This window comes from Callorhinchus milii, unplaced genomic scaffold, assembly GCF_018977255.1.
Source record: "Callorhinchus milii isolate IMCB2004 unplaced genomic scaffold, IMCB_Cmil_1.0 Scaffold22, whole genome shotgun sequence".
NCBI lineage: Eukaryota > Metazoa > Chordata > Chondrichthyes > Chimaeriformes > Callorhinchidae > Callorhinchus > Callorhinchus milii.
Genome location: NW_024704763.1, coordinates 9,613,364 through 9,633,467, shown reverse-complemented (window position 1 = coordinate 9,633,467; position 20,104 = coordinate 9,613,364). Strand labels below are relative to the sequence as shown.

The 20,104-nt window shown below is 48.0% G+C and overlaps 1 protein-coding gene across 1 annotated transcript in view; it reads right to left on the bottom strand.

The window, feature by feature from the left end:
- Positions 1–464: 464 nt before the first annotated feature.
- Positions 465–20,104, bottom strand: part of LOC103188201 (sorting nexin 27) — an 80,362-nt gene continuing 60,722 nt past the window's right edge. The window contains exons 5-13 of the mRNA XM_042342961.1: positions 14,047–14,151; positions 12,977–13,055; positions 8,689–8,852; positions 7,626–7,715; positions 6,765–6,914; positions 5,130–5,258; positions 3,600–3,659; positions 2,900–3,006; positions 465–2,305 (exon numbers count right to left, since the gene is read on the bottom strand). Of these exons, the coding sequence (XP_042198895.1) occupies positions 2,926–3,006; positions 3,600–3,659; positions 5,130–5,258; positions 6,765–6,914; positions 7,626–7,715; positions 8,689–8,852; positions 12,977–13,055; positions 14,047–14,151 (858 nt within the window). The 3' untranslated portion in view covers positions 465–2,305; positions 2,900–2,925. The remainder of the gene's footprint in view (positions 2,306–2,899; positions 3,007–3,599; positions 3,660–5,129; positions 5,259–6,764; positions 6,915–7,625; positions 7,716–8,688; positions 8,853–12,976; positions 13,056–14,046; positions 14,152–20,104) is intronic.

Genomic DNA, 20,104 nt, shown 5'->3' with positions numbered 1-20,104 from the left:
AGTGTCCAAACTGGTAGCAGGCCAAGATCAACCACTGCCTGAAAGCAGGACATGTGAATACATCAGCAAGATATTATGTGTATATTTCATCCACAAAATATACACTCAATTCACCTTATAGTATGTCCTGTAAAGCGATTTGAGACATCTAGGAGACATAAGGCGCTATATCAAATGGAAGTATTATTATTACTCACAAACCTGTTCAGATCAGGTTTAATTTTGGTCATACCTCCAGACCAGACTGGTCATATCTCTTGGTACCTGTCATCTGTTTTATTTTGTCAACAACTGGACAGAGTTTTGTGAAAGGTGATAAACTTGGATTAGTTTTGTTATTTTAAGAGTAAAGAAATCCTAGCAGCCGGTTTGCACGTCAGCAACACGGTTTAGGAATTAGCGATGGCTTCATCGCACTCTCCCCACCCAGCTGGATCCTCTGACTTGAGAAGTGATCAAAATAGTGAGCGAGAAATGCACACATTTTCATTTATTTAGAAGAATATGTTACATTAGACATTACATTACTGCAAATGACATAAGAAAACTCCTGTAGACTGCTCACCAATTAGAATGAGGAATGACTATGATTAGAAAATGAGACTTTCCCCAATGACTGAAAGGACAAAGACACTGCGGTGTGATGGACACAGCCCCTGCTCGTTCAACCTTACCATTCTTCAACTACTTTTAGAGAGACGTTGCTGGCCTTCAAGAGTTTCAGCTAATCAAAATCAAACCAGTACCAGTGGTGACGTAAAGCAGGTTGTCTTAACACCCCATCATAGCCACACAGAATGGATGGAGTAAGTGATCCACTGGTAAAGGTGTTTTACACAGAAATTCAGGAGACAAACCATTGTGATGGCAAAAGATGCTCCCATTCCCATTGCCACCAGTTATCCTGGCCACAGCACAGAGCCCCTGACCTGCCCTCGCTAACGTGCACTCCAGCCGCTGACACTGGCTGAAACATTGTAGTAAATTCACTCAATGACAATGACACCAGCATTACACAAACCATTTGCCGCCTTTAATTTATGGCTCTATAAATAATTACATTACAGCTTTAATACTGATGTTTTCAAGAAATTCCATAGGAATTTTTTGAGAAGACTGTAGGATTTTTTTTATTTTTTAAAAAATAGTTTGCCTTCTTTTCCCAACATCGGTGTCTGACAGACTGTTTAAGCTGTAGTGTTCCTTTCCTGAGGCCTGTAGAGCCCAGATCTGAATTTTCCAAGACAAGGCAGCAATTCATCCCTTTTATAAAGAGATTTCAGAATCCGACTCCAGTCGTTTGCCTCCTGTTGCTCCTCGGTACTAATCCCGTGCACAGGGATCAATAGTCTGCTGATGTTTTCAGAAATTGGTTCATCAGTCCTTCAATTACAGAGGTTACACTGTGTAGACAAGGGCTGAATGTCACTCAATTGTGTTCTCGCCCTCGCTCAACACTGACCTAGTTTATCATCAATTTTTTTTTGCTAATTCCTATACCCAGCCAAAACAGCTCGTGACAGGAGGGACAGAAACAGCAATAGCTCAAAACTCATACCTGACAAATTGTTCCAAAGGCTCACTCACTCTCTCCCCCCCACCCCCCACCCCCCACGTAGAATTTCCCTACCACAGTGAGCTCAGTGCAGACCAACATCATTGCCAACGTGTAATGTAAACTGACTAAACTATGGGAGCCAGGGATGGCGGTGCAGAAGGCAGCTGGTGTCTCAAACAAGCCGCATCTTTTTGGCTACAGTTGTGTTGGCGTTGGCTGGCTCTCGGGACCCCTCACACGTCATTTAATACTAACAATTACTCAGCAGTTTAACCATTTATCAATGTAACCAATTGATCCTGGAAATTGGTCTTGGCAAAGGCCTAGGAGCCCCCCAGCCATCCAGTAGTTCCAGGCTAACAGATGCCAGTGGCTAGCCCTAGCTTCCTACAAGCTACTTGCCCCCTTGGTCTGGCTGCCCCCTCTGATAGGACGATCAAGTCCCAGGGTCCTGCACCGTCTAAACACAGCTTACTCCTCGATGACTCACAGAGGCGGCTACAAATGGCAATGTTATAACAGTGAGAGGTGAGATGAAATGGATGGATGGACTACTTGAAGACTGCTTTGATGTCACAGCTACATTGAGGAAGGGTCTGAGCAGCTGGTGCCCCCCTTCCCAATGTCAAAGGTCTGATTGCTTCAGTTTTCATGCTAAGGTGCTGAGATGCGCACTACAGAGAATGTGGTCTTCCATCAGGACAATGAGACTCGCTTCCATCTTGTTGCTGCTCCATGAAAAATACTCTGGAAGAGAAGCAGACGACCATTTGAACCAGAGGGGAGATGAGGAGCATTGTTTAGCCCAGAGAGTTGTTACGGTCTGGAATGCGCTGCCTGAAAAGGTGGGAACAGATTCAATACCAACTTTCAAAAGGGAATTGGAGAGGAACTTGTAGAGGAATGATTTGTAAGGATATGAGGTAAGAGCGGGGGAGTGGGACTGATTGGGTCGCTCTTCCAAAGAGCCGACACAGGCACGATGGGCCGAATGGCTTCCTGTGCTGTGATAATTCTATGATTCTATTCTAACGATCAGTGGCCTGAAGCGAGGCTGGGGATCCTGGCACCAACACACCTCATTCTGAGCTGATGGGGAGCAGTTTATAGTCAGGGAAAGGTTGTGCAACTAAACAATTCTGACAATACAAGATTTAGAACCTGACATTGTGTGTTGGCAACTAATCCCTCTGGAGAGAAGAGAGTGAGTTAATGCTTCAGATCGACGACCTGAGAGCACGCGTAAGAACGCAAGAGAGAGAACACAAGAGAGAAGGGATGACATTCATTGCTGTAGAGCTGACAGACTGAGAGCCAGTCACAATGGAGAGCCAGCCTCACCGGCCAATGGGCATGTTGAAGCGTTGCTAAATGTTCCTTCGCCCCCACGTGCGGACCACGCTGCTCGTGCTGTTCCTGTTGTCGTCATCATCTCCGGCCTCCTCCATCTGTCAGTCAACCAGAGAGACCGCTAGTGTCTGGTCACTTCCGTTTCACAAAGATATTCCAGGACCTACCCAAGCCTGGAGACTCATCTCCTCTGGGTTACTCCTTGTGCCCCTCCCGCACCCTCGAAAGTAGAGTCTTGTAGCTCAGTGGTTAGAGCACTCGCCTCGCAAGCGAGTGGACCCGAGTTTGATTCCCGGGCAAAGTGAAATGTTGGGCAAGTTTCCTTACTCCACACGCCTGTTTACCAGCAGTGAGTAGGAATCAGTTAACAGTCGATTGGCGGTTTGGTTTTCCCAGGGTAATAATACCTCCCCACCCACCCAAATTTTTATTTAAAAATGTGGTCATTCAATCCATGGCTGTTTGTGGGACGCTGCTGTGCACGATTGGCTGCCACGTTTCACCCACAAAATATATAGACAATTCACTTTACAATATATTCTGTGAAGCGCTTTAAGACGAGAGGGGGAATGGGGGTGGAGGGGGGGGGGCAGAGGAGGGTGGAGACTGGGGAAGGGGGCGTGGAGATGGGGGAGAGAAGGATATCCAAACAATCTTTTCACAGTATAAACACTCCCGACCATGTTCTTACCTCTTTTCTCCACCTCAGCTCACACAGAACTCGCTCAAAACACTCGTGCATGTAGTTAAACTGTTGAGAAAAAGAAACACATCAATACAACAGCAATCCATAGGGTCAGCATGTGCAAGCTGGGGGAACAGGTCTCAGTACAGAGAAGCTGATCTCATCTGCTCCTGTCCTCATTTTTTCCTTTAATTTTCTTTCCCCACCCCCTTCTCTGTGCGTCCTTATAAACTGCTCCCTTCCAACACCGACCAGTGACCAGTTCTGACCAAAGGTCATTGACCTGAAGCGTTAACTCATTTTCCTCTCTCCATAGATGCTGCCTGACCTGCTGAGTGATCCCAGCCACTTCTGTTTTTATTTCAGATTTCCAGCATCTGCAAGATTTTGCTTTTTATAATATAGACAGAATTTGCCAAGAGGGAAGCTGAGAGATCTCAGAGTGTTAGTTGACTCATCACTCGCTGTGTCAAAACAGTGAGGCAGCAATAAATATGTGAAACAGGAAGCTGGGCTGTGTTGCTATATCAGCTGGGTTCAGATCCCAGACATTATACTCAGGCTCTGGACAGACCTTCAATTGCCGGCAGGTCAGGGCGAAACCTTGGGCAAGTTTCCTTACTCCACACAGAGCCTAATAATAATCCCTTCAAAACCAAAAACAATAATAAATTGGTCATTTTCAATCTACAACTGTTTGTGGGACATTGCTGTGCGCAATTGGCTGCCGTGTTCGCCCACAAATATACAGTCAATTCACTTTACAGTGTGTTCTGTGAAGCGCTTTGGGACGTCCTCCCGACGTGAAAAGCGCTATATTAAATGCAAGGATTATTATTATTATTAATACTTAAATACAGTTCTGGTCACTGTGACATAAAGGATCTGCCAAATCCCTCGAGGCAGTGCAGGGGAGAGCAACAAGGCTGATCCCTGGTGTGACAGGAATGAGCTGAGGGCAGCCCATGGAAGGATCTGAATGAATGTGAGATCGAGGATCTTGAACTGGATCCTCTAGGGGATGGGGAGCCAGTGGAGCCGGGCGAGGAAAGGGCTGCAAAATTTCTGTAGGAACACGTCTCAATACAGATAAGGAACCACATGTAGGAAGTAAGACTGGGAACTACAAGTAATAATATCGCCTTCTTTTATCTTGCTGGAAATCTGAAATAAAACAGAAGTGGCTGGGAACAATCAGCGGGTCAGGCAGCACCTATGGAGAGAGGAAAGTGAGTCAACGTTTCAGGTCGATGACCTTTGGTCAGAACTGGGGGGATATTGGAAGGGAGCAGATTATAAGGACAAGCAGAGAAGGAGGCAGGGGAAGATAAAGGAGGCAGAAAGATAAAGGAAAAAAAATGAGGTGGAGGACAGGGGATGATGAGATCAGAGGTTTTGATGGTCAAAAGGCTGTAGCCTACGTAGGGAAGAGTTGGGAAGTCCGGCAAGCAGAGGCAAGCCTGGACGTCATAAAAACTGCAGGTTTATGGGCTCAGGAAATGCGGAGCTAGGGAAACATCTGGATAGGCAACTCACGTAGGGAGTGAAGATTTTCACCCAGCGCGGTTTCTTTTCACCGCGGATGTACTCAAAGCAGAACGCCATTCCCTCCTCATCTGTGTCCCACTGGTGCATTTCATCCCATTCAAACATGATCACCTGGTTCTGTGCAAACAAACAGCCAGCGTCAGCATCCAACTCAGGACGCCCAGCTCCACAAAGCAAACGCCACTGCGTGGGCAAGTCAAATCCTCTCTTTACTAATCCACAGAATGGCTCAGCCCATGGGTAGGGAGGACAGAAGGACTATATTACAATACAAGCTTACATTACAATACCAACTTATGTTTATAGAACGCTCTTCAGGCCTTGGAGGCACTGAATCGGCAGCTGTGGCGCATGCCATGATGAGCCCGAGGGTGGGGGGGATGGTGGACAGGAGGGTAGGAGAGAAGTAGTGAGTGGGAGTAATGTAGGACATGGGATGAATGTGGGGTATCTTGAGACTACAACCTAGAATATACCCCCCACCCACACCAACAACCACCACCGAGTGCTAGATGTGTGGAACAGATAATCAACAAAAGTAGCTGATTAACTTAGTCATCAAAGACTTGGTTGAGTAGCATCAATGAAGGATTCTCAGGGTCATCCTATTCCTTACATTTCAGAGATTATCATGTCACAACATCTCAATTTGCTTTGAAATGCAGTGATTGTGGGTGTGTAGGCGAACATCTAATTTGCGAGCAACAACCTTCCACAAACATCCGAACAACAATTTTATCTGGGGATTGTTGGCCAGGACACCAGGAGAGAGAAACCCTCTTCTCTTTTCAATGGTATCTTTAATGTCCACCTGAACAGGCAGACACGACCTTGGTTTAACAGCACATCAGAAGGACCACAAGCTCAAAGTCCCAGATGTGGGGTTTGAACCCATAACCTTCTGAGCTGAGGTAAGTCTCCGAGATGCTGTCCGGCATAAGGAGTGTTATATAAATGCAAGTTGTTGTTCTAAGTGAGCCAGACTGCCATCTAGCAGAGGTGCAGATGAGATGAACAGAAGTTGTTCAGGGTGAGTTTATGATGGGGCCATGGGGGTGATGGCAAGAGCAACGAGGGAATAATGCTGCTGTCAGCGCCAGGTGAAGGCTCTAGTTTCTGCTCATTTTACTTTGGGGTCGAAGACCTAGTCATCGTCTTGTTGTGCGATTATTGTTGGACGGTTATTGGAAGAGGAGCTGCCCCACAAAGAGCTGTTTGACTCAGAGGCACGGTTGCATTGTGTGCTGGATAGGCACATCTCCCCCACCCGGGCACACACCTCCCCCACCCAGGCACGCGCGCGCGCACACACCTCCCCCAGCACGCACGCTCGCACACCTCCCCCAGCACACGCACCTCTTCCAGTACACGCACGCACCTCCCCAGCAAAAGCACGCGCGCACACCTCCCCCAGCACATGCACGCGCACCCACCTCCCCCAGCACACGCACACACACCTCCCCCAGCACACGCACGCGTGCACACCTCCCCCCAGCACATGCACGCGTGCACACCTCCCCCCAGCACACGCAAGCGCGCACACCTCCCCCCAGCACATGCACGCACACCTCCCCCCAGCACACGCACGAGCGCACACCTCCACCAGCACACACACACACACACCTCCAGCTGCCCATCCTCGGTGCAGGCGTGAAGTTTAAAGTGCTGAATGCTGATGGCCGCCATGACATGGCCCTTCCTGCGAGAGTCACAGCGACAATGTGGGAAGACGATCTGATTGTAGCCCTCACACGTGCGGATCATGTTGAGGTACTGTAACAGACAGGGCAGCGGTCACACCCCCCACACCTTATACACCATGAGTCTCACATACCAGCCTCTGCCCTCAGCACAGTTACCAGTTACTTGTCTTTCCCTGAGTGAAAGCAAGTGATTCTGACTTTGATAAATAATAATAATAATCCTTGCATTTGATATTGCGCCTTATCACGTCTTCTAATCGGCTCAAAGTGCTTCACAAGATACACTGTAGAGTGAATTGACTGTATATGCATCTTGACACGTCCTCCCAACGTGAAAGGCGCTATAGAAATGTAATTTTGTACTGTATATTCTGTGGGTGAAACGCGGCAGCCAATTGCGCAAAGCAGTATTCCACAAACAGTCGTGGATTGAGGGACCAAATTATTATTAAATTTTTTTTAAGGGATTATTAACCCTGGAAAAGCAATCCTCCAATCAAGGACCCAATTTGCTTCTAGGTAAACAAAGATGTGTGGAGTAAGGAAACTTGCCCAAGGTTTTGCCCTGCCCGGGAATCAAACCCAGGTCCGCTCGCTTGCGAGGCGAATGCTCTAACCACTGAGCTACAGGACTCCATATGGGGAAAAGGCAGGACAACGGGACACAAAGACAGCAGCTGAGGGCTCTCCTCCTCACTGTAAAGCTCTCTGGTTCCAAATGCACATTTAACCCTTTCAGGAAGCACCAAATCCACCTGTAGAAAATCTCTGCGACTCTTACCATGACTTTCTTGTGCTGCTCAGACAGTTTCTGAAGCTGGTAAGACTTGTCGCCCACTCGGATACGGCCTTTCTTCACATCCTCCACAGCCTGAAATCACACACAAAGGGGCTGGTGTCAAGCAGGAGCCAGAGAGACTCCAGCATGATAGCCAGGAGACAGCCTCAACAAATAGCCTTTCATCTCAGGATAAATCAAAGTGGTGGGCAGTTCAAGATTTGCCTCCGAGCAGGGGGTTGGAATCATGAGGGTTGAGGGTAGGGGAAGTGAGAGAGGGAGTGTGGCCGAAGCCATGATCAAAGAAGAAGGACTTGAGACGGGCCTTAAAGGAGGCAAGGGAGGGGGCGAGGCGGATGGAGTTCCAGAGTCAGAAACGCTGAAGGCCCGACCGCCAATGGTGGGCACCTCACCCCTCCCCCAACCCTCTCACCCTCCCCCCAACCCCTACCCCCTCATCCTCCCACAACCATTACAGAGTTCAGGTTCTAATTTCCTTTAGCACAGTCAGTTCATTGATTTTTTTTATTGGTTTCCTTCCATGTACACTTTTAGAGACCCATTGAAATTCATAAATCCATTACGTGTTCCTTTAGAGAAACTAAAATCCTTTTTATAGCGTCAACTCCATTCTGCAGTAAATGTGGGAGCTTTTTTTTAAAAAAAGTGGTTTGTTAAGTGAACTATTACTGCAATTAACGGACGTGGCTTTAAGTGAGGAAATGAAACAAAACTGCAATGGCACACATTGTGGCTCAGTCACTCCCCCTCGGTACCCTGGCCTCACATTCCACACACACACACACACTACAGCAGTGGTGACTAACCTTTATGGTTGGCCAACAAAATACATTTTCGTGATTGAATATTCCTTGTTTTATGCCATAAATCAGGAAACTTTCAATCAAGAAAAACCATTACCAATCGAACACTTACCTAGACTCATGCGACTGTTTGGGTGTTGGTGGGGGGTAGAGGGGGCTGGGGGTCTTCTAGCCCGCGGGCCACAGGTTGGTCACCACTGCACTAGAATAAGCTCCTCACAGTGAGCCAGCCCCACACTTACCTGATGGAAGAAGTAGGTGACTGCTAGGTCGTTGTCGTTCAGGAGCTCCTCTTGGGCCATGGTGAAGAGCCATTTCCTGATGACCAGGCACGTTCCTGCCGCTGCAGACGTATAATTCTGAACGTACAGTTTATGTGGAAATTCATTGGGGGCCAGTTTACGCTCTGTGAACACACCACGCACAGCTCGTCACCTCTGTCACTAGAGATTGTCATTACAGGGACTGGACCCATGTCAGGGCCAGGCCAACAGAGGAATGCTCTCAAAAGCTCAAAGTAATTACAGAACATAGTAAAACACTGAGCGGTGACTGTGACAGATCTGCATCGTGGGAAGGACCGTCCTTCAGATGTTAAACTGTCTGCCTGTTCAGGTGGACGTTAACGATCCTGTGGCGCTATTTAAAGAGCGAAGCGAGTTTCTCTCTCCCTTGTCCTGGCCAACAATCCACAGATAAAATTGGCCATTTGCTTCATGACTGTTTGTGCAACATTGCAGGCCACAAATTAGCTGCTGTGTTTGTCTATTTTGCAACATTAATGATGATAAGGGAAGGGTTTGAAGCTCTAACTCTTAACCTCATGTAGAAGTGGGTGAAAGAATTGTATCAAAAGGCAAATACAAAGACATAAAAAAGTTAGGATATTGAGTAAAAATGAGAGAGATGTCTACTCACCAGACTTAGAGGAACTAAAACCTGTCATAAAGTATTACCACAGCTCTGAGGATAATGAGAAGCAAATGGGATGACGTGGGGAAACACTGGGGAAGAGGGCACAAGGAAGCAGCTTCCTCTGAAGGGTTTTGGAAGGAGGAGCTGTCCTCGGTGCTGAAGCATAAGACACGGCCGTCAGCTTAGAAAAGTGACTGCAACAACAGCTACATTCAGAGCAGTTCATTCGTGGAAGAAACGGCCACTGAGGAGTGAATGTGCAATCAGTTCAGAGTAACTGCTGTTTCTAATATATATTAATGATCTGGACTGGGGCATAGGGAGCACTATTTCCAAGTTTGCAGATGATACAAAGTTAGGTCGGGTAGTAAATAGTGAGGAGGACTGTAACCAACTGCAACAACAACAAGATTCCATTTATAAACTGCAAGCAGATATACACAGAATGGTGGAATGGGCTGACATGTGGCAGATGGATTTCAATGTGGATAAGTGTGAGGTGATACACTTAAGTAGGAAAAATGATCGGAGGCAATATAGACTTTGTAGCTCAATCTTAAGGGGGGTGAACGTACAGAGAGATCTGGGTGTTCAAGTAAGCGAGTCATTAAAGGTAGTGGGGCAGGTAGATAGGGCAGTAAAAAAGGCATTTGGTGTACTGAGCTTTATTAGTAGGGCATAGAGTATAAGAGTAGGGGTTATGGTTAATTTATACAAAACACTGGTTAGGCCTCAGCTGGAGTACTGGGTCCAGTTCTGGGCACATTACCTCAGGAAAGATATTAAGGCACTGGAAAGGGTGCAGAGGAGATTCACGAGAATGATACCAGGAATGGGGAACCTTAGCTATGAGGACAGTGGAGAAGTTAGGACTTTTCCCATTAGAGCAGAGAAGGTTACGTGGGGACCTGATAGAGGTCTTCAAGATCATGAAAGGTTTCGACAGGCGAGATAGGGAAAAGCTGTTTCCACTGGTAGGTGTGTCTGTGACCCGCGGTCACAGTCTTAAGATATCTACCAAAAGAAGCAGAGGGGAGGTTAGGGTTAGAAGAAATGTTTTCACTCAGCGAGTTGTTGGAATTTGGAAAGGGCAGTGAAGTCCGATTTGATAACAGCTTTTAAGAGAGAACTGGACAGGTATCGGGGAGGACAGGTTTGTGGGGTTATGGGGAGAAAGCTGGTGATTGGGGTTAGTGAAAGTGACGCTCTGTCGAGCCGCACAGACTCGATGGGCCGAATGGCCTCCTTCTGTGCCGTAACATTCTATGAATCTGTGAACATGGCAGATTGCTGTTCCAACGGCAAATCGAGGGAGGCTGGGCATTAATGGAGGTATAAATATCAAGTGCAGGGCCTGTATGTAAAGATGATAGCTTCAAAAGCCTTTTTACAGTTTTTAACCATGTTCTTACAATCTATAAACCCACTCCATTCGTTATAATAAATGTTCAGTCAGCACCAGTTACTCATCAGTAACACTAAGGTGTACTAATCCTCCGTAATGTGCTGCACAGTGCAACACAGCGGCTGGTGTTCAGATCACATACCAGAGTAATGAAGATCTGTATCTTATACACCAGCTTTGATTATGGTTGGTTCTCTGAAGTCTGAATTATTATTTTATGGTTCCAGGCACCCGTTAGTCTCTATACACGAATGCAGCACACCCAATCTTTATAAATCATGTAGCCTACATGGCTGCCACTCCAACTCAATGCTGGGAGGAAATTACAGGAGAGGTGCCGTCCTTTGGATGAAGCAAACTGAGTCCTGTTTGCCTGTTCAGGTGCATGTTAAAGATCCCACGGCTCTATTCAAAAAGAGAAGAGAGTTTCTCGCTCCTGGTGTCCTGGCCAACAATCCCCCAGATACAATTGATCACTCACATCAAGGCTGTTTGTGGGACACTGCTATGCACAAATTTGCTGCATTCATCTACAAAATACAGTCACTACACTTTACAGAAAACTGATATGTTGATATCAATGATAAGGCACAAGGACAAATATATGGATTATTAGTATCACAGAATCATGGTATTATACAGCTCAGAAGGAGGCCATTCGGCCCATCCTCTCTGTGCCGGCTCTTTGAAAAGAGCTTCCAAATCAACCCCACTCCCCTGCTCTCCGCATAGCCCTGATCAACCCCACTCCCCGCGCTCTCCCCATAGCCCTGATCAACCCCACTCCCCGCGCTCTCCCCATAGCCCTGATCAACCCCACTCCCCGCTCTCTCCCCATAGCCCTGATCAACCCCACTCCCCGCTCTCTCCCCATAGCCCTGATCAACCCCACTCCCCGCTCTCTCCCCATAGCCCTGATCAACCCCACTCCCCGCTCTCTCCCCATAGCCCTGATCAACCCCACTCCCCCGCTCTCTCCCCAAAGTGCTGATCAACCCCCGCTCTCTCCCCATAGCCCTGATCAACCCCACTCCCCCGTGGTCCCCCCATAGCCCTGATCAACCCCTCCCCCACTCTCCCCCCATAGCCTTGATCAACCCCACTCCCCCGCTCTCTCCCCATAGCCCTGATCAACCCCACTCCCCCGCTCTCTCCCCATAGCCCTGATCAACCCCACTCCCCCGCTCTCTCCCCAAAGTGCTGATCAACCCCACTCCCCCGCTCTCTCCCCATAGCCCTGATCAACCCCTCCCCCACTCTCCCCCCATAGCCCTGATCAACCCCACTCCACCGCTCTCTCCCCAAAGTGCTGATCAACCCCCGCTCTCTCCCCATAGCGCTGATCAACCCCCGCTCTCTCCCCATAGCCCTGATCAACCCCACTCCCCCGCGCTCCCCCATAGCCCTGATCAACCCCACTCCCCTGCTCTCTCCCCATAGCCCTGATCAACCCCACTCCCTCGCTCTCTCCCCATAGCCCTGATCAACCCCACTCCCCCGCGGTCCCCCATAGCCCTGATCAACCCCACTCCCCCACTCTCCCCCCATAGCCCTGATCAACCCCACTTCCCCGCTCTCTCCCCATAGCCCTGATCAACCCCACTCCCCCGCTCTCTCCCCATAGCCCTGATCAACCCCACTCCCCCGCTCTCTCCCCAAAGTGCTGATCAACGCCCGCGCTCTCCCCATAGCGCTGATCAACCCCCGCGCTCCCCCCATAGCCCTGATCAACCCCACTCCCCCGCGGTCCCCCCATAGCCCTGATCAACCCCACTCCCCCGCTCTCTCCCCATAGCCCTGATCAACCCAACTCCCCCGCGCTCCCCCCATAGCCCTGATCAACCCCTCCCCCACTCTCCCCCATAGCCCTGATCAACCCCACTCCCCTGCTCTCTCCCCATAGCCCTGATCAACCCCACTCCCTCGCTCTCTCCCCATAGCCCTGATCAACCCCACTCCCTCGCTCTCTGCATAGCCCTGATCAACCCCACTCCCCCGCACTCTCCCCATAGCCCTGATCAACCCCACTCTCTCGCACTCTCCCCATAGCCCTGATCAACCCCACTCCCCCGCACTCTCCCCATAGCCCTGATCAACCCCACTCCCCCGCTCTCTCCATAACCGTGCAAACTTGTCCTCCACAAATAATGATCTAGAATTGGCACTAAAATTCTGCTCTCCCTTTTGTTTATATTAAAAAAACCTCTTACCAAAGAAGTGGTCCACAACTTCAAACAATGTAAAGAAACTTGCTGTGACACTATCCATGCGCAAGTGCTCTTGTACAGCCTACAGGAATAAAACAGAGCAGTAATAATACTCTCAATAACAGCACTAACACCAGACACACATCCAGAGCAACATAGTAAAGGGACAGATTAGAAATTGGTCCCTTTATCTGGGGGACCTGGACTGAAATCCATAATAATCCCTTAAAAAAAAAAAAATTTGTTCACTCAATCCACAACTGTTTGTGGGGACGCTGCTGTGCTCAATTGGCTGCCGCATTTTGCCCATAAATATACAGTCAATTCACATTACAGTACGTTCTGTGACATCTAGAAGACGTGAAAAGCGCTATATCAAATGCAAGGATTGTTATTATTATTTATTATGACTGTTATTTCACTGTGGCCAGGAAGGACCGTGTGTTGGAATTTCAGAGGGACTAGAAAGAAAAATTCAGGGGAAAAACCCCCAATGATAATAGGTATCAATAACATATAGACAAGAAAGGTTACAGTGTGAGCCAGGTCAGAGCCAGGTGGGGGATACCCTCTGTAAGAATCACAGAATATTACAGCACAGAAGGAGGCCATTCGGCCCATCATGCCTGTGCCGGGTGTTTGGAAGAGCTATCCAATCAGTCCCACTCCCCCGTTCCTTCCCCATATCCTTGCAAATCATTCCTTTTCAAGTTCCTCTCCAATTCCCTTTTGTAAGTTATTATTGAATCTGTTTCCACTATTTCAGGCAGCGCATTCCAGATCATAAAAACTGGGTAAAAAAAAAATTCTCATCTCCCCTCTGGTTCTTTTAGTAATTATCTTAAGTCTATGTCCCATGATTACCGACCTATCTGCTTGGAGAAACCATATTCTTCATGCTTCATTTAAAAACTCGTGGTGACATTAGTAACGCCTGTAGTACGCCTGTAACTCTCAATATTAGAGGTCTGGTTTCTACACTTAAAAGATGATTTGATGAGTCCACAATTCGAATAGATTTAGCACAGCTTCATTCTGCCTGTGACTGAACAGAGAGTGAGAGTGCAGCTCACCCGATAGACATCCTCTGCCGTGCTGTTCTTTTTAACAGTGACTGTTATGATGTTTCTGTCTGGCAATGCTATCCTCAGGTCCACATCAGAGAGCCCATTGGTACTCTGCAAGCAAAGGAAACAAAGCTGTGAGTATTAATAATAATAATACTTGCATTTGATACAGCACCTTATCATGTCTTCAAGAAGTCTCAAAGCGCTTCATGAATATACTGTAAAGTGAATTGACTGTATATTTTGTAGGTGAAATGCAGCAGCCAATTGCACACAGCAGGGTCCCACAAACAGTCATGGATTGAGTGACCACATTTTTTTTAAGGGATTATTAACCCCAGAAAAGCAATCCATCAATTGACTAGCAACAGGATTCCTACTTACTGCTGGTAAACAGAGGCGCGTGGAGTAAGGAAACTTGTCCAACATTTCGCCCTGAACGGGTCCTCCTACTTGCGAGTTGAGTGCTCTAACCACTGGGCTGCAAGACTATTAAATACACCATTTGATGCAAATTCCCTAATCTCCCTAAGAAATTATTAAATTATTATAAAGACCCATGACTGGAGACTGACTGTGACCCAAACAGAACCCAGGCTTTAATCTTAAGAGATTAACAATTGCATTTCTAGACCATGCATCCCCAATCTCTGGTGAGGTGGGAACATTCTCAGTCGTGACACATGTCCCTGTACATCATTAACAACTCAAACTGATAGTTCCCTTCCCTAGACCAGGGTCACCAAGGCCAACTGCACCATTACTGCCACCACGGCTGAGATCAGCCAGACTGGTGAATAACCTGGGGTATTCCTGAGTCACTTCCACAGTAAGAAGCGACATACCAGCTAGGAGTTCATTAAAGCTGTGAAATCGTGAATCAGAAACTGTAGTATTCGGGTCCAGTTTGGCAAATCCTATTTTCTTCCAAGTTCACATCTGCTGAGTCTGTGTGGAGCCGATTTCCCCCAATCAGTTTCAGTACATGACCTGCTTTATGGCACACACACTAAACAACACTACAACGCTGTCAATACAGCCCAAAGGCTAATAAATCCATCAAAAATCTCCAACACACACCCTATAATCAACCATTCACAGCTGCCGTATGCTACACAGCCTCAGTGTTAGTTACTGTATGTGACATGTTGGTTAAATTGTAAATCTATTACAGAAGAGAAGGCTATGTCAACACGATAAGCTGACGTGTCAGAGAAATGATTGTTAAATCACCAGCCTCTCATAGAATCATAGAACACTACACAACAGAAGGAGGTCATTCGGCTCATCATGCCTCATCATCCAGCTCTTTGGAAGATCTACCCAATAAGTCCCACGCTCTTTCAACAACAACAACAACTTGCATGTATATAGTGCCCCTCACATTTCAGAATGCTTTCCCCATATCCTTGGATATTTTTCCTCTTCAAATTCCTATCCAATTCCTTTTTGAAAGTTGTTATTGAATCTGTGCCCACCCTTTCAGGCAGCGCATTCCAGACTGACAACTCTCTGGGTAAAAAAAATTCTTCTCATCCCCCCTCTGTTTCTTTTGCCAATTATCTTAAATCGGACAAATATTACAGCCACACATTTGCTGGCAGCTGGCTGGCCCCCAACAACAACAAAATTACATTTGTAGAGCGCCTTTCACGTCGGGAGGACATCCCAAGCCGCTGGACAGTCAGGGATCAGGACCCGAGCATGGGGGAGGGGTGGGGTAGGGGTGATGGAAGGCAAAGAGGTGGGAGGGCAACCAAAGGCACAATCGAAGAGAAGGGTCTTGAGACCGGCCTTGAAGGAGGTGAGGGAGGAAGCGAGGCCAAGGGATCACGGGATGGAGTTCCAGAGTGTGGGGGCAGAGAGGCTGAAAGCCCAGCCACCGACAGTAAGGCAGGTCGGGCGGGAGACATGGGAGCAGACCGGAGCCCGCTGAATGGAGGGAGCGGGCAGGTTGGTAGGGAGTCAGCAGGTCAGAGCGGTAGGGGGGGGCAAGGCCATGGATTGCCTTAAAAGTGAGGACGAGGATCTTGAACTCGATCCTCTGGGGGATGGGGAGCCGGTGGAGTCGGGAGAGGGTGGGGGTGATGGGGTCACTGGTGCGTGAGAGTACACGAGCTGCAAAGTTTTGATGATCTGCAGAATGTGAAGGGAAGAGTTGGGAAGGCCGATGAGAGGGAAGTTCCCGTAATCGAGCCTTGAGGTGACGAATGTGTGGGTGAGGGTTTGGGACCCTGAGGGGTGAGGCAGTGGAGGAGTCTGGCAATGTTGCGGAGGTGGTGGTAGGCAGTGTCGGCCATGGCGCGGATGTGGGGGAGAAAGGACAATTCAGGGTCAAACAAGACCCCCAGGTTCCTGACTGGCTTAGTGAGGTTGCGTGTGCAGCCGTGGAGGCTGATGCTGCCATCGCCTGAGGTGCGGAGACGCTGGCGCGAGCCAATCAGGAGGGCCTTGGTCTTGCTGACGTTGAGTTGGAGAAAGTTGTCCCTCATCCAGGACTTAATGTCGGACAGGCAGTCGGTCAGGACGCCAGTAATTCTGGAGTTCAGGGTGGAGGCAGAGTTGGGTGTCATCCACATACATGTGGAAATTTACCCTATTTCTGCAGATGATGTCACCAAGGGGGAGCATGTAGAGGGTGAGGAGGAGGGGACTGAGGACAGAGCCTGAGGAATGCCGCACGAGATGGTGCGTGGGCTGGAAAAGAAGCCGTTTGCCGCAACGAAGTGGAGGCGGTGTGAAAGGTAGGACCTGAACCAGTCAAGACAAAACCTTGAAAGTTGAGGTGGGAGGAAAAGCGGTGGAGGAGGATTGAGTGGTCCATGGTGTCAAAAGCAGCGAGGTCGAGGAGGATGAGGAGGCAGAGGGAGCCCTGGTCACACATGGTCAGGATATCATTTGTGACCTTGACCCGAGCAGTTTCCATGCTATGGGCAGCACAGAAACCTGATTGGAGGGGCTCATGGAGGGAGTGGGAGGAGAGGAAAGAGCGAAGCTGTGAGGCAACGGCTCTTGCAAGGACCTTGGACAGAAAAGGGAGGTTTGGCTTTGGCAAGCTTTGGCACAGGGCACCAGCACAGCAGTCTCAAGACAATCAGAGCACTGCGTCCCACTATCACCAGGCTAGTGCCATATACAATAAACATAATCCTCTTCAGTTTGTGCCTTCAACAGCTAATACAACACTGAACATTTTTCAAGCACGACACAAATAAACTTGTTTATGCTCGTACAACTTTAGCTGAAGTACTTTTTTTCTGGTTGTTGTTGTTGCAGAGAATGATTGAATTAACTCACCAATGCTAAGCAGGCTTTTATCTCTTTAAAAAAGATTGATAATAATAATAATGATGATCCTTGTAAGCACTTTGATACTCTGTACAGCACAAGTCCGTAATAATAACCCTTGCATTTGATATAGCGCTTTTTCGTGTCTTCAAGACGTCTCAAAGCGCTTCACAGAATGGTGAATTGACTGCATATTTTGTGGGTGAAACACGTTTGATTTCTCAATCGCAATCCACACTTACCCTGGAGATAGAGAGCAGAGCATCACTGGATTAAAGGTCTGGTCTTGGAGAAGGAGCTCAAAATTGGGCTTGATTGTAACAGGCAACACAGCCAGGCTGCACCTCCCCTGTCTCTAGCTGTACTGACTCTGTACAGTTGTACAGTTGTACAGTTGTACAGAGTGGTCTGTACCAATCAATGAAACATCATAACCAGTATAGATGGAGACTAACGGGCTGAAGACTGTCACAGCCTAGCCACAATGGAAAGTCGTGGAGTCCTATAGCTCAGTGGTTAGAGCGCTCGCCTCGCAAGCAGGAGGACCTAAGTTTGATTCCCGGGCAGAGCGAAACGTTAGGCAAGTTTCCTTACTCCACACGCCTCTGTTTACCAGCAGTAAGTAGGAACCCAAATGTTATTCGATTGGCGGATCGCTTTTCCGGAGGTAATTTTACTCGGAGTCCATAAAGTAAACCCCAGGGAAATTATTTGCAGCGCTGAATACATTTAAAAGATAGTCGCTCTGCCTTCCGTGGAACTGAAGCAGTCCAGGAAATAGGAACCACACATTACATTGTCAGTACCCACTTTCAGCTAATTTATATTCCAGGAGTACTTCAAGTTAAAGTGCTTCTAGAATATCCTGAGATTTGCCTGAAGGCTCCACAAGTGCAGCAGACTATGGCCCAGCAAAGGGGTAAATAGAGTTGAGGTACAGATCAGTCATGATCTACCAGAATGCCGGAACAGGCTCGAGAGGCTGAATGGCCTACGCCTATTCCTATGCAGTTGCCCGTGCACATCCCTTCCCCCGATTGGTATCCAACCCGACCACTATACAGGACTCAGACACTCTCCTGTGTAAAGGGTGCTATATAAGTGTAAGTTGTTATTTTTGACAGATGCCTTTGGGAATTTTGTTCCGTTTGGGGGAGGGGTGCAGGGGGTGCAGACACCACAGCAGAATAAACTGTTGACCTGGACCTTCACAGGATCTACACCTCTGGACACTCACTGCTGCCAATGCCCCTCACAGAGCTGCAATCTAAGGCACAGTTGCCACCAGCAGAAGCAGATACAGCATTATAGATTCCCAATTTCTGCATTAGGAAAACTCCAGGAAAGATGAATTAGAATTGCTTTACACATCTCCATCTGAATTTACAGCACCCTCTCTAGAGGAAAAGCAGTTTTCCCTCCACAAGCTGTAGATCATCCAGGACTCTGCAGCTCATGTCCTCCTGCACCAGGTTCCGTGACCCCATCACCCCCATCCCCCAGAGGATACAGTTCAAAATCCTTATCCTTGCCTTCAAGGCCTTGCCCCTCCATACCTCTACAACCTGCTGACCCCATATCAACTTGTCCGCTCCCTCCGCTCAGCAGCCTCTCTCCTGCTCCACGTCCTGCCCCACCATCGGCAGCCAGGCCTTTACCCTTTCTGCCCCCACCCAATGGAACTCCATCCTACATTCCCTTCGCCACACTCCCTCGCCCCCTTCAAGGCGTGTCTCAAAACCCTCCTCTTCGATCGAACCTTCATCCCCCGCCTACTCTCCACCCTCCCAATCCTGATCCCCAGCTCGGGTCCAGATTCCTGACTGTCCAGCACCTTGGCACGTCCTCCCGATGTGAAAGGCACTTTACAAATGTAATTTTGTATATTATTGTAAATAGTATTGTAAATGTTCAAACAAAAGCCGGAGGTGACCGAGTGTGGCTGACAGTTCTGGGTGGTGAGGGATATGTAGGTTATGTTTAATACCAAGAACTGTCAAACATGGGAAAACTTGTGCTGTGAAATGCATAAATCGAGAAATATTCAATCAAGAAAATTAATTTTTTTGGCTGACCATAAAGGTTGGCACCACTGGTCCACAGCATCAATCAAGAGGTATTTACTGGTCAAATACGAGACTTTGTGCCCAGTCCAACTCAGTGAATTGCCTGCCTCACAGACCAGGGCAATGAAAATGGAGAACTGCCAGGTTGTCCCGATATGGTAAATGGTCCCGTTCATACCTCCTATGTCATGCAGTTTGTGTCTTTAACCCTTTGCAATCAGCAAAGACTGAACAGCTCATGTGTGAACCCTGAATGTTAATAAAATTCCTGAATTCGGGGCGGGGGAACTGTTTTGATCAGAAGTGAATTATTACAAATGTTTAAGTTAGGTTTGCTTATGCTTGATAGCAAGTGTTCAGCCGGCCTGCAGAATTACAATCCTGATTATAGAGGTTGTGCTGAATAGGGGGAGGATATTTATGCTCATTATCAGGCGTCGAGATGACTACAGCAGAACTACAATCTGGATTATTGAGATGCTGAACCTCTATCCAAGGCTCTATGCGTAGCTGGTATAACTCCAGATAAAATGCCCTGAGAAAATGGTAGTTCGCTGGGTATTGTATTACGAAGAGTCAACCAAGGAAGAAGACGTGAATCTGTTATTGCCGCTGTAGCTTGTGTTAATTGCTGCTGTACAGTCAGTCCTGCATTGTCTTGATCAGAGTCAGCCTAAGGATCCAAGGCCGATATGATTAAACAATCATCA